Source organism: Ambystoma mexicanum, chromosome 6q (assembly GCF_040938575.1).
Source record: "Ambystoma mexicanum isolate Mex_15411 chromosome 6q, UKY_AmexF1_1, whole genome shotgun sequence".
Classification (NCBI taxonomy): Eukaryota; Metazoa; Chordata; class Amphibia; order Caudata; family Ambystomatidae; genus Ambystoma; species Ambystoma mexicanum.
This window is the reverse complement of record NC_090937.1, coordinates 1,396,249,458-1,396,261,688: the sequence shown is the minus strand read 5'-3', so window position 1 is coordinate 1,396,261,688 and position 12,231 is coordinate 1,396,249,458. Positions and strand designations below refer to the sequence as shown.

At 43.4% G+C, this 12,231-nt stretch overlaps 1 protein-coding gene across 2 annotated transcripts in view; it reads right to left on the bottom strand.

Moving 5' to 3' along the window:
- Window positions 1-9,296: 9,296 nt before the first annotated feature.
- LRPAP1 (LDL receptor related protein associated protein 1) overlaps window positions 9,297-12,231 on the bottom strand; it is a 109,506-nt gene continuing 106,571 nt past the window's right edge. Inside the window, exon 8 of one of the 2 annotated variants that reach the window (XM_069632034.1) lies at window positions 9,297-10,899. In XM_069632034.1, the coding sequence (XP_069488135.1) occupies window positions 10,831-10,899 (69 nt within the window). In that variant the 3' untranslated portion in view covers window positions 9,297-10,830. The remainder of the gene's footprint in view (window positions 10,900-12,231) is intronic. The other variant, XM_069632035.1, reaches the window with a different exon arrangement.

Here is a 12,231-nt window from a genome sequence, read left to right as displayed (position 1 = left end):
TCATGCGAGATGTCCCTGTTGCATTTTATTTAGGCAGTGACATTCTCAATCGCTTTGCCATTAGTTTGGACCTAATAACCTTCAAAGCCTGGTCCCGATTAGCAGATAATCCCATGGACTTTGATGGTCCAGAGAAAGCATTTTGGTCAGCTCAATTGCTGCCATATGCAGTTGAAATTCAGATTGGAGAGGAAGTCACCATCCCGGTACGGACCAGACAATTTGCACTTAAAGTAAAAATTAAAAGGACAGAAACTGAAAAACCCTGACGCATAGGTTCACCTCAATGCCCATTTCCCGCCATCAAGGGTTGGGGTTAAACCCAACACCACTAGTCAATACAGAACACAACACCATTCCAATAGTGGTGGATAACAGCGACCTTAGGAGTATCACTCTGGGCGCAGGCACCATTATTGGAATGGTGGTTGATGACTGACATTTTTCCATAGATTTAGGTAATGAACTGGTAGGACCGATCTCCAATGACTGTTTTGACAGTGATAGCGCCAATGATACATCACCAGACAGGATCTTCACCCGGCATGGGGGGTAATTTCCTGGTGTACTCTTTCTGCCCTTATGGTAAGGAAGATGTGACCTGTGATTTCAGGAGGGATGAGGTGATCTTTCAAGTCCACCAGGACTGCTTTCCCCTCCTGAAGCCATCAGTCCAAGTTAGTACTGTAACCAGGGACTTCTCCACCCAGCTGGAGTAGGCCGCTGAGATATCCAAACCAGAAGTCTTTAAGGGCTTCAGGCAGATGGTTGAAGAGAGTCAACCTAGCTGATGCCTGTGAGACTCTGGAGCAGAAGCAAAAATTGAAACAAGTTTTCTTAGATTTTCAAGGTCTCTTTGCGGTGGACTTGTATGACTGTAGTCGCACCGAAATCCATACAACACTTCCCATAGACCCTGGCATGACTCCAGTGTTTGTGAAGCAATATTGCTTACCTCTCGCATCAATGGAGTCCCTTACAGAAATGATTAAGAACCTGGAGTCCCGTGGGATAATTCGTCCAGTCCACAGCACCTTCAACAATCCGGTGCTGGGGATTTTGAAACCAAACGCTAGTGGAGACTCTGTGCTGAGCTAAGGGAGCTCAACAAACGGGTCCACACTTCCCGATGGCCTCTTCCCTACATTGACCAAGGGCTGGCCCAAATCCAGGGGTTAAAGGTGTACACTGCCATTGACCTGACCAATAGGTACTGGACTGTACCTGTCAGTAGGGAGGACCAATACAAGCTGGCCTTTACCTTCGGGGGGGGGGGGGGGGCAGCAGTACACTTGGACCCAGACTCCCTTCGGATACATCAACTCCGGCAATGAATTTATTATTTTTCTACATAAGGCCTTGCCCGACTTGGGTGAAAGGGGTAACTTGGCCTATGTAGAGGATGTTCTAATCAAAAGCTCAACTGTGGAGGAAGACATAGCGGAGATGCGTTATGTTCCGACACAGTTGATGGTTGCTGGAGCAAAACTCTCCATAAGGCACAGTGGTGCAGGACCCGTGTCAACTTCTTGGGGCAAGAGATAACTCCTGAGGGTCTCTGTCCCCAGGAAAAGAAAGTAGAAGCACTCCAGAAACTAAAAGACCCCACAATTCTGAGGGAGCTAAGGAGCCTCCTTGGACGGACTAATTATAGCAGAAAGTTCATTGAGGATTACGCAGAGATAACAAGACCCCTGATCCATCTGTTGAAAGGGGGGGCGGGTAGAGTGGGGTCCAGAGGTAGTAAGACAACAAAGAAGCCTCTTACAAGTGCCTTGCCTAGCTTACCCTGTCAAAAACAAGGAGTTTTTCTTGGAGACCGGGTTCTCAAATACATGCTTGACCCCAGTATTATACCAAAAGCATGACAAGGTCAATAAAGTAATCTATGCGAGTAAGACTTTATCCTCTGTGGGGGAAATATTCAATGATTGTGAGAGGGCACACCTGGCAACGGTGTGGGCATTGAAGAATTACCACCTGTTTATCCAGGGGGAACACATCATAGTGAAGACTCCACACCAGCCTCTGCAATATCTTCAAAGTGACAGAATCCGGGCCAGAAATGTGAGTAATTCCCAAATTACTTCCTGGATTCTGTCATGGCCAAAACAAGAAGAGTCCCCTCATGTAAGGTCTGGCTGACTTGCATGATCGTGCCAGAGAAAACTGTCTCGAGGGCGAAAGTCTTATGATCAAGGACAACATGGAGGCATACCAAATTCCCCACACAAAGTCGATGAAGAACACAAGTGTGAGGGAATGCCCACTGTCTATGTGGATGGGTGCTCCTATCATGTTGACAACAATGGGGGGAAAAGGAACTGGGGGCTGGCGTGGGGAATGCATGGGTGAATGATGCCCCAGAACCCTCCGCTGGGTACAAAAATCAGTCCACATAGTAGTCAAGTGGGAGGCCGGATTGCTGTGCATCAAGCCATCCTCACTGCTGTCCAACACCAACTCCACAAACTGGTCATAATCACTGATTCAGATTATGTCCAGAACGGGTCCCTGGAGCACCTGGTTAACTGGAAAACCAGAGGCATGCTATGTGCTAACAATAAACCACTAAAACATGGAAACATACAAAATATTGATGATCTGGTCACCTCGAATGGGATGACCGTCTACTGGAAAAAGATTAAGGTTCATTCTAAAGTAGACGGACCAGACAAAACTAGAAATGACTAAGCTGATCAGCTGGCCAAAACCAGAGCCATCCAAGGGGATCTACTTGAGATCGAGTCCCTGTTGGGGGAAATCCAGGTCACTGCAGTCACTAGGTCCCAGACAAATGCTCACAATTAACTCTCAACTGCCGAATCGAGTAAGGAGACCCCAGATGCTGATTTGATTACGGCTCAAAAAGGGGATCCAATAATTGGTAAGTTGTATCAACACATTGAGGACCCTTAGAACTTTTCCCTGACGGATACTGATTGCATTGGGAAAGAGGACCTCAGATTGTTGAAGAAATGTCCAAAAGTATTACGAATCCAAGACGGTTTGTTGGTGAGGAGATCCATATCTGGCCATGATCAGTGGGTGGTCCCTACCTCATTCCGAAGCCTGATGCTAAGTCACGCCCATGATTCGGCCACAGCCGGTCATCAGGGGTTTCATACATTAGTAATCTTGCGAGAGGTTGCATACTGGCCACACATGGGGCAGGACCTCGACCAATACTTAAAGGGGTGTCTTGTGTGTGCACAATTTCAGCCAACATCACTCACACCGTGCTCCCCTCCAAAAGAGGGGGATGACACAACCTTGGTCAGATTTGCAAGTCGGTTTTATCAGGCCCGTGATTCGCTCCTCTAGGGGGAACATGTACATGTTGACCGTAACATGCTTGTTTACTAAATGGGTGGAATATCGCCCAGCCCCAAATTTCAAGGCAGAAACACCAGCTGCCCTGATGATAAATCACATCTTCTCGCATTTTGGACTACTCCAAAGGATTGAGTCAGTCCGAGGTAGTCACTTCACTAGCGAAGTGATGAAAAAGATGTGGGCAATACTTGTGGTAAAAAAGGAAACTACACATTGCCTACCGCCAATTCTCTAGTGGTGGAGTTGAGAGGTACAATAAAACTATTGTGAGCATATTAAAAACGTTTGTGGCAGATTCGGAGCCAAGTTGGGACACGATTATCCCTTGTCCTGATGGCCATCAGATCTACCCCTTCTGCAACAAAAAGGTCTTCCTTTGAGCTGATGCCTGGATGAAGGATGGTGCTACCGCAGCATCTGCTCTACAGAACCCAAGAGCAGACCTTGAAAAATACCTCCACAACTCATGAGTATGTTGAGAATCTGAGAAAACACCTTCAATATTCTTTTGCGTATGCTCAGCGGAATCTAGAAAGATCTGCAGACAGTATGAAGACCCACTATGACCTTAAGACAACTAAAATGGAATATCAAGTAGGAGACCGGGTCTACTGGACAGAATCTCAGCAGTCGCCTACACAATCCGCATCCCCAAGGGCAGTTTGACAGAGGGGAAAGACAAGTGGGTCCACATAAACCAGCTAAAGAGTTGCCATCCCAGGCATACTTTGCGGCAGATAGAAGGGCTTACCGGAAACCCATACCGGAAACCCAGGGGGGAAATCTGGATGCATAGAAAACTATTAAATATTCATTGAGTATACCCGAGAAAACAAGTGAATGATCGATGAATATAGACGGGGAATATTGCCAATTGTTGGGGAATGCAAGTGTCTTTCCCACTGCTGAGATCCCCGAAGATGTGTGGGTACAGTAGTGGGAACATTTTCATAACCATGTTATGTTCGGTTTTCTAGTGTTCGCACTAAAAATCCCAAGAATCACCAAGGAGCACAACTCGGAGACCGGGAGGAAAAACCCAAGGAAGCCGGAGTATCGTCCCATCCCAACCTGAACCGGCGAGGAAAGCGTGTCACCTCAATCGTTGACGGGGGAAGCAACTGAATTTCTCCACATGGACGGAAAAGAACATCCCACTCGCCCGACTCCCCCTCGACTGGAAGTCAAAAACGAAGTCAGGAGGGGGATTTGTGGGATGTATTGACCCTCTCCGCTATACTATGCGGCCTCACTCTGCTATCTATGGTGCGAGAAACAGCAAAATGGCAGCAAAACCATTGTGCATGCCAAAACCTCCAAAACCGTGTTTTCCACACACAAAAAGACGGCTGCACAACCTGCCACCTATGGTGCATGTGTGGTGGAACAGAGCACACAATGCAGAAAAAGTGCCAGTTGGCTCCAGGACAAATAAACAGAGTGCAGAGGGAGCAGCAGCATTTTTCCAGTGAAACTCCAAAATTCGCCTGTAAATGACATTTACTTTGCTGCTAAAACTGCAAAATACCTGTACAGAACACTGTCCAACACCCACAATCTTGCTTGGTGCTAAAATTCATTTAATCTCATGAAGCACTGTGAATTTATAAAGGTCCTGAAATGTTAAGAGCAAGACATTTTCTCAGCAAAACCGGATTGCCTGTGAATGACAATTCCTGGCAAAAATCTGTGTGCAGCCACACTACCTGCGAGTGACAGCCCCTGTCAAACGGGCTTTCCTGATTAAACTTTAAAGTTGTCTAAAACTAAAGATCTGCCGGATTAGCAAATATAAAAGGACTGTTGCTGAAAGGAACACAGATCCCAGTTGTTTTCATCCCACAGGTTTAAATCTAAGAGTGTAATTTATCTATGTCATCTGATGCAACAAGTTTGTTTCATGCTGGATTTCAAGTCAAGAAAAGAATTAACTGAGGCTGGCTGGGCCTGCAAGAGGTTTAAAAACAGGTTTCCACCCAAGGGGAGGGCATTCCTCTCAGCAGATACTCACTGACACATGATAATTGTGGGGTAGGCCAGAATTTTGTCTGCTACCAAGGAACAATGGCAGATTCTCCAGGCCAGGAAATGGACGTGTGAAAAGGTCATAAACTAGGCTTGCAGAAGGAAATCCCAAAGGTGGGGGCTGCTCCTTGCCTCCAGAGACAGATAAAAGGCGGACCATTTGCTGCTAAGAAGATGTAATGAACATTTTTAGAGACTTATAACTCGCTATCAGAAGTGGTGAAAAATATAAAAAGGGCAGAGTTGTTCATCTAATTTTTGGCCCTACATTTCAAAATATGGTGGAACTGTAGCATATGTTGAACAGGAATGGCAATATATGTGGTTTTGTGGGAACTATATTTATGCTAGAATTGTTAAACTTTGCACTCACATTCCTATGGTAAACACGTATTTGTGGAAATTTGGAGAAAGTTTGGAAAACGTGTTCATGGCGAAATGGACAAAATTCTGCAAAAAGGCGAAACAAGGTCTCGCAGCTGTGGGATTTTGATGAACAGATACTTTTTGTAGAGGTTACAAATGTATAAATATGCATTTAGGACAAAATTCGATGTTTGATACTAGTGGCTAGGGGAGGTTTCTAAGGATTGTAAAAACCAAACCATAAACTTGACATCTGTCCTTGATCCAATCACTCGGGTGCAAGGCGGAGATGAGGCTCTGATCCAATCCCAGTTCACAGGGCCGAGTTTAGTTAAGCCGGTCCATACTGCCATTTTTGTGATGTCATTGGAAAGGATCAATAGAGAGCTGACAACACAGACACACTCTCTTCCGATTCCAGCGAAGCACTCTGATCCAGCATTCAACATCCAGCTTTCAAGATCCTTCTAGATCCAGATGCCAATGACCAGGCCAAGCAGTAGCTGAAACATTTTCAGCTAGGCCTCAATCCTCAATTAAAACTTAACTAATCCTTACAACCCAGTGGAGCGCTGTGGTGTGGGGGAAGCATCCTTAAACTATCTGGCTTGCCACCATAATGCTTGCTTGATGAACTCGCCATCCTGCTGATCTGAAATATCCAGAAACAAGAAGGGCAGATTCCGTGCAGTTCCGGTGACCAGCCTAGCTGATCCTGTCCCGTGCCTGATGTGCTGTCCTTCCCTGATAGACCTGATCCATTGACAAGAATCTTGACAGGCCTAAAATCTTAAATCCCAGTGGATTGTGAGTATTAACAGGATGCTAGAGAACTATTGTATACCTTGCCTTATCGTGTTCCACCCTAAATCTCTGAACTATCCTTAATTTCAGAACCAGTAACAGTGTAAAATCTTAGTGCTATCTTATTTTGTCTATTTGCTAATGCGTCAATTCCATAGTCATTTTGAATTGTGTAACTCTGATCCAAAAATTCCACTTTGAGTGTTTGGACTGGTTCCGCCGGGGAAGGCGCTGGGGATCTGTTACTGAAGTCATGAATCAGTCTCAGAGCGGACTTCGACCCAACCTGGTTGTCTAGTCTGCATGCTCTAATCTTGAGTAAAAGCATAACCCATATTTTCGGGTTTTAAACTGATGTTCTTGTCCAAATTTGTCTTTATTTTCAAAAAAACACCTCACTAAAACCTCCAGAACTCCCTCAGTTTTGAAGATAGAAACGAAATTCCAATTCCCACTGATACCCAACATCCCTAGCTATTTTCACAACCAAAAACCGCATTGCGGAACAGTGCATTTGACCAGTTTTTATCAAAAATTGCATAGTAAAGTTTGCTGCAAATTTACATTTTGCAAATGTTTTACACGTGTGAATTGTCTTTAAATTATTTTCCACTCTGCCTTTGAGTTTCCAATTGTTTTCTTTTGATTAAATCATTGCTTTTGCTTGCATCTGTTCAAGGCGGTTCCCGTAGGAATTTATAGTAATTTAAGCATTTTTGACCACATTTTGTGTTTTTGCACAAGCCAGTTTCAAAGCCATCTGACAGTTGAAAAGTCAAAGTCATTTCTCTATTGGGTTTAAAGGGGGGGGGGGGAGGTGGGAGTGATATTCTGTTTGATCTGTATTATTCCCCCCCCGCCGAGTACCTGCTCTCGCCTCACATCTATTTTAATTGTCTATTGGTGGGTTGAGGGGTGTTGCAGGGGGAACTTCTAACCACAGTGCTATCTGTTCCAAACCAATCCAAACATGTTTTTCTGTGCTGCATTCTTTTTGTGTTCATCACCCGATTCCCAGTGCATTAAAGATATTATTCATTGTTCTGGTCACCCTTTGGTGATGGCAGGGTACCTACTAAAAATGTATTGCGATTTTAAATTCTAAATAAATATTTACCGTTGCAAACTAGCTTCATTACTGGTTCAGTGTGACCGGGGGGGGGGGGGGATTTTGAGATGTGTGATACGAGTGGTTTATCATTCAGAGTATTGAATTTATAGACAAAAATAAATAAGGGTTTCATTTGCGCACTACATGCCAGGCGGGAGTTGGGTGTGTTCCGGATTGAAATCCCTTACACATATTACAATAAGAATGTAACAAAATCAACACCCTAACATTGATATTGGCTGGGGGCGTCCTCAGCCACTTAAACATTAAAAGAATACTATTCGTCATTGCCGTTTTGTTACACAAAGAACACCACCCACCCAACATATTCACAACCCCCTTGATCCGCCTGAAGAATGCACCAAGCCCAGCTCGTGAAAATAGTTTGATAAAGAGCTTCATTTGAATTGGACCATGCCACCTCAGACAAATGGGGCCATAACGTCCGACCACAGTGGACCAATGAATGAGGCACACACCTCTTAATTTCTCATTGCCACCATCTGTGGCTGCTACTGTGGAACTCCTTATCTTGTCACATGTGGCTTGTCTGTGTTAATTGCGTCTTGGTACCCTCCCTGCGATGAATGGCCTGCTAGAAAAACGTGATTGGTTCACTGGATAGCACTGCTCCTGAACCCTCATTTCTGCTAATTTCTCCATCCAATTGAGCTAATTTCATATTGTGGCTGCCCGAGATCCCGCGCTGTGGCCTTCACAAGCACTATGTATTCTTTCCCGATGAGGCAGCACTTGTTGTTTGGGACCAAGCAATCGCCCTCTGAGAAATACTTCTCATGCAATAAAGAACTGGCAACTATCTCGCATCTCTCCCCACCTGCCCTTCAGCTCTCAGCTTGTGTGCAGGACAGGGCAAGATGTAAGTGTGGCTACTTCCCTCTAACTGAGGCGTAGAAAATAGCAATGTTCTTGCACAAGAATGCTTAGTATCTCTAAAACACTGGGCACAATACCATTGTCATCTGTCCCACATTAGGTGTTCCCAAAAAGTTCGAAAACAAAGGGTGCACATGTTTGGAATAATGAAAAAATGTATTGTGTTGAATTGGGTGTGTGCGCATGCACTGGGCCTGATGGTAAATGTATGTCCGTGTCAGTTCTTCACCTTTCGGAGTCCTGCGATCTGTAAATGTGGTGCCAGGTGCTTGGTTGTGGGTATGCGTGTACCTGTAACTTTGTGTGATGTTAGGGAATGTGGCACCATGCACCACATTTCGCTGTGCAGGGAAAGTATGGCAAATGGGATGTCATGCAGCGTGTTGCAGGCCGACGCAGACCAATCTATATTGTATGGTGGGATCTGCTTCATCTTCATTTAGGATTCAGTGTTTTCTTTGTGTGGTCCTTTCTTTCCAAGGTCAGTTTACCATAGTAACTGATCTCAGTGGGTCTCTGGTCCAGTCTGTCCTAAGGTGGTTCTCAGTTTCACCATCACTTTTGTTTATGTTGCGTTTGTCAGTGTACCCATTTTTGCATTCATCCTCATTCACTTACTAAACATTTACTACTGTTTACCTACTAAATGTTTATGCATTTCCTTGCAGTCAAAACCTTGCTAAACATGTTTAATATTGCATTTAAAGTAATCCTGTACACTTTTAAATCCGTTTTACAAGACTTAATGGTCAAATGGTACTTTCCTGCATTCTCTATAAAAAAGAATTTATTAAAAAAACACATTGGAATTGCACTTTCCATTAAAATAGTATTTCTGGTTTGAGATTCACCTATATGCTTTTGTGACAATTCAGCATGGCTGGTTCATTGACATCCAACGGTACAACCCTCCACCGTCACACTTTGTGCTCATGCAATTTGCCTTTTTGAACGTCTCCATCAACGACTTGAACTCTGTGTTATACTTAAATCTGCATGCATGACTTCTTATAACTTGCTAGGAATACTCTTTTTAACTGAAGGGACAACAATCATTCTGCTTAATTGAGGTCTAGTTTCGAAAAGGTCTCACTCCCAAGTCTTTAACAAACATTAAGCAGCACTAAACTGCCAACTTCGTGGTGTAATGCAACAAAAGCAACTACAATTGTAAACTTCCCCCAACTTTGTGATTGAATGCGCAATAGCGCATATTACCATAGACCTGGGGCAAATGGTGCAAGATGTACTTGCATTTCCTTTTGGGAATCTGCTGCATTTTACTACGTTGAATGCGAGAGTAGTCTGACATTTATTGTGCATCAACCCCTTAGTAGGTTGTTTTAGGCATGTGCATGCCAAATCTCTTGCAAGAAACGTGATCCTTGCAGCACAGCTCCAAACAATTACAGCAGGTTGTTATTCTAAGAGCAAAACAAGCACATTTAATCATAAAAGTGCATTTCATTTGTGGCATAAACATGGCTTCAATGTTTAGCTGGAATCACATTTTTAAAAAAAGTTTAAATAATCAATGTTGATTTTAATCAAAAAGTATTTGCAAATTCAATTGAAGATTTACAACAAAAAAACATGGACAACTTGTAAATTGTAGGACGAGGATTGGAAAAGTATAAAAAAACTTCTGTAACAACGAAAAAAGGAATTTCTACCAAGGCTTGTAGAGTGGGAATGAAACCTCTGGCTCAAGATTTTAAGTGTAACACCCACCCCCACCTCCCATCAGCTCTAGTCAGCAATGTGAACAGCGAGGAGTCATGGGATCCATAGCCCAAAAGATCTGGAGAGTCACATGTGCAGACCCATTTTCTACGGTAGGACCTTCCAAAGAAGGAGCATGTGGAATGTTGGGAGAATTAACACAAAGTACAGTTACAAGATATTAGGGGGAAAAAAGCATCATTTGAAGTCTTGTGCTTGAAAGCAATATTAACACCATTGTGAAGGCATACATATTTTTCTACACAATATAATATTGGTACCTCTGGCAGTTCAACCGCATACCTCTCTCAAATGCACACTGCAAAATACAATTTCAAATATGCAAGTTTCTCATGTTTTAGTCATCAGTACAGATCTTTTCTACCACATAAAAATTATCTACTGTGTGATTGAGAAGATATCGTGCAGAATTTAATTTGACGTTAAAAAAAAAAAACCTGATGTTTTGATGAAAGCGCATGGAGAGGTTTTGATGAAAGTGCATGGATAAGAACTCTGGTTTCATTCAACAAGTAGTTGTACCTGGACAACCTACAACATCATTGAATTCAAAGTTCATTGTGCGTAAGTCCACCTCTGGAGATTCTCCCCGTTAGGTCTTGTAAGTGCTTCTTCACCTGCAAAAAAATAAATGTGAAAAGGTAATTGTTATATTCATCAGAATTGCCTAAAAGCTATGGTCCAGAAGTACTTCGATAACCAAATGTGCGTTTCATATGTGTGCTCGCTTACCAATTACAAACACCTTGAAGGATAAATCCTGACCAGGTGCATTTGCCAAATGATCACTCCTATAGCTGGGATGCTGACACATTAAGATGTCAAACCCCTTTCCAGTGTTTAAAGGTAGAGCTCAGTCAAAAAACTAAGAGCTCTATTGCATACATCTAGTCTTCTGGCCAGGAGATCTGATGTGCTGTATTTCCAGTAGAAAAAAGTACTTGCCAACCTTCATGGGTTGCTTACCTGATGGTTTGCAAATGATCATACGATGCAATCAACTGGGAACTGGGACACAGAAAACATTCTTACTGTGTAGTGATGTTGGTTAGGAAAGGTTTTCTTTGTGCCGCTTTCCTCCAATAGACTTCATGGGACACCCATTATTTTTGCTGGTTTTAAACCCTGTCCAGGCTTTCTGACGTAAAGCATTCCGCTTTACTTGCCTTGCCCATTTGCTAATTGTTATGGAAAAACTGACTAGTCCCCAATACTGTTTGTTTATTTGGTAATGCACACCAAGCCCTTGCGTAGACGGGCGCAAGAGAAACAAGAAATCTTAAAACTTAGTTACAGTGCAAAGGTAGCAATACATAGAGCAGTGATTGCAATCGGAGCAAGATACAGGTACAAGATACATTAAATACTAAAGCAATGGTCTAGGTACGTCAAGGAGGCATTATCATTACTATCAGTGTATGCACACCTACATATACACATATGTATAAGCCACCTTACATGTTTACATTGTCATGTGTCCATATAGCATACGAACATAGTTAACCAGGCTATGGTGTAGTTAAGTGGAAGCAAAGAAGGGTCGTGTTGGGGCTGGAGAGATAGGAATATCATTCATAAGTTAGGTGTCTTTAGTGTGTAGCCATTAGAGTATCCTATGTCTGAATTTAGGGTAGGGTTGTTCTCGTCTGAGGTCAGCTGGTCATTTGTTCCAACATTGTGCCGCTTTAACAGGGAAGCTAGATCCTCCTGTTGACGAGCGTTTGAACCTAGGAATCTGCAACATATACGAGTTGGCAGATCTCGTACGGCAGGTAGCTGTCCTCCTAGTAATTTTAGCCATTAGGTATGGGAGTGCTAGGTTATTCAAACATTTGGAGGCAAGGGATGCTGTTTTGAGGAGAATTCTGTCCGTTATTTTCAGCCAGTCTACCTCTTTCCTGAATTTGGTAATATGCTCTCTGTAGGGGATGTTCAGAGCGGCCCTCAAG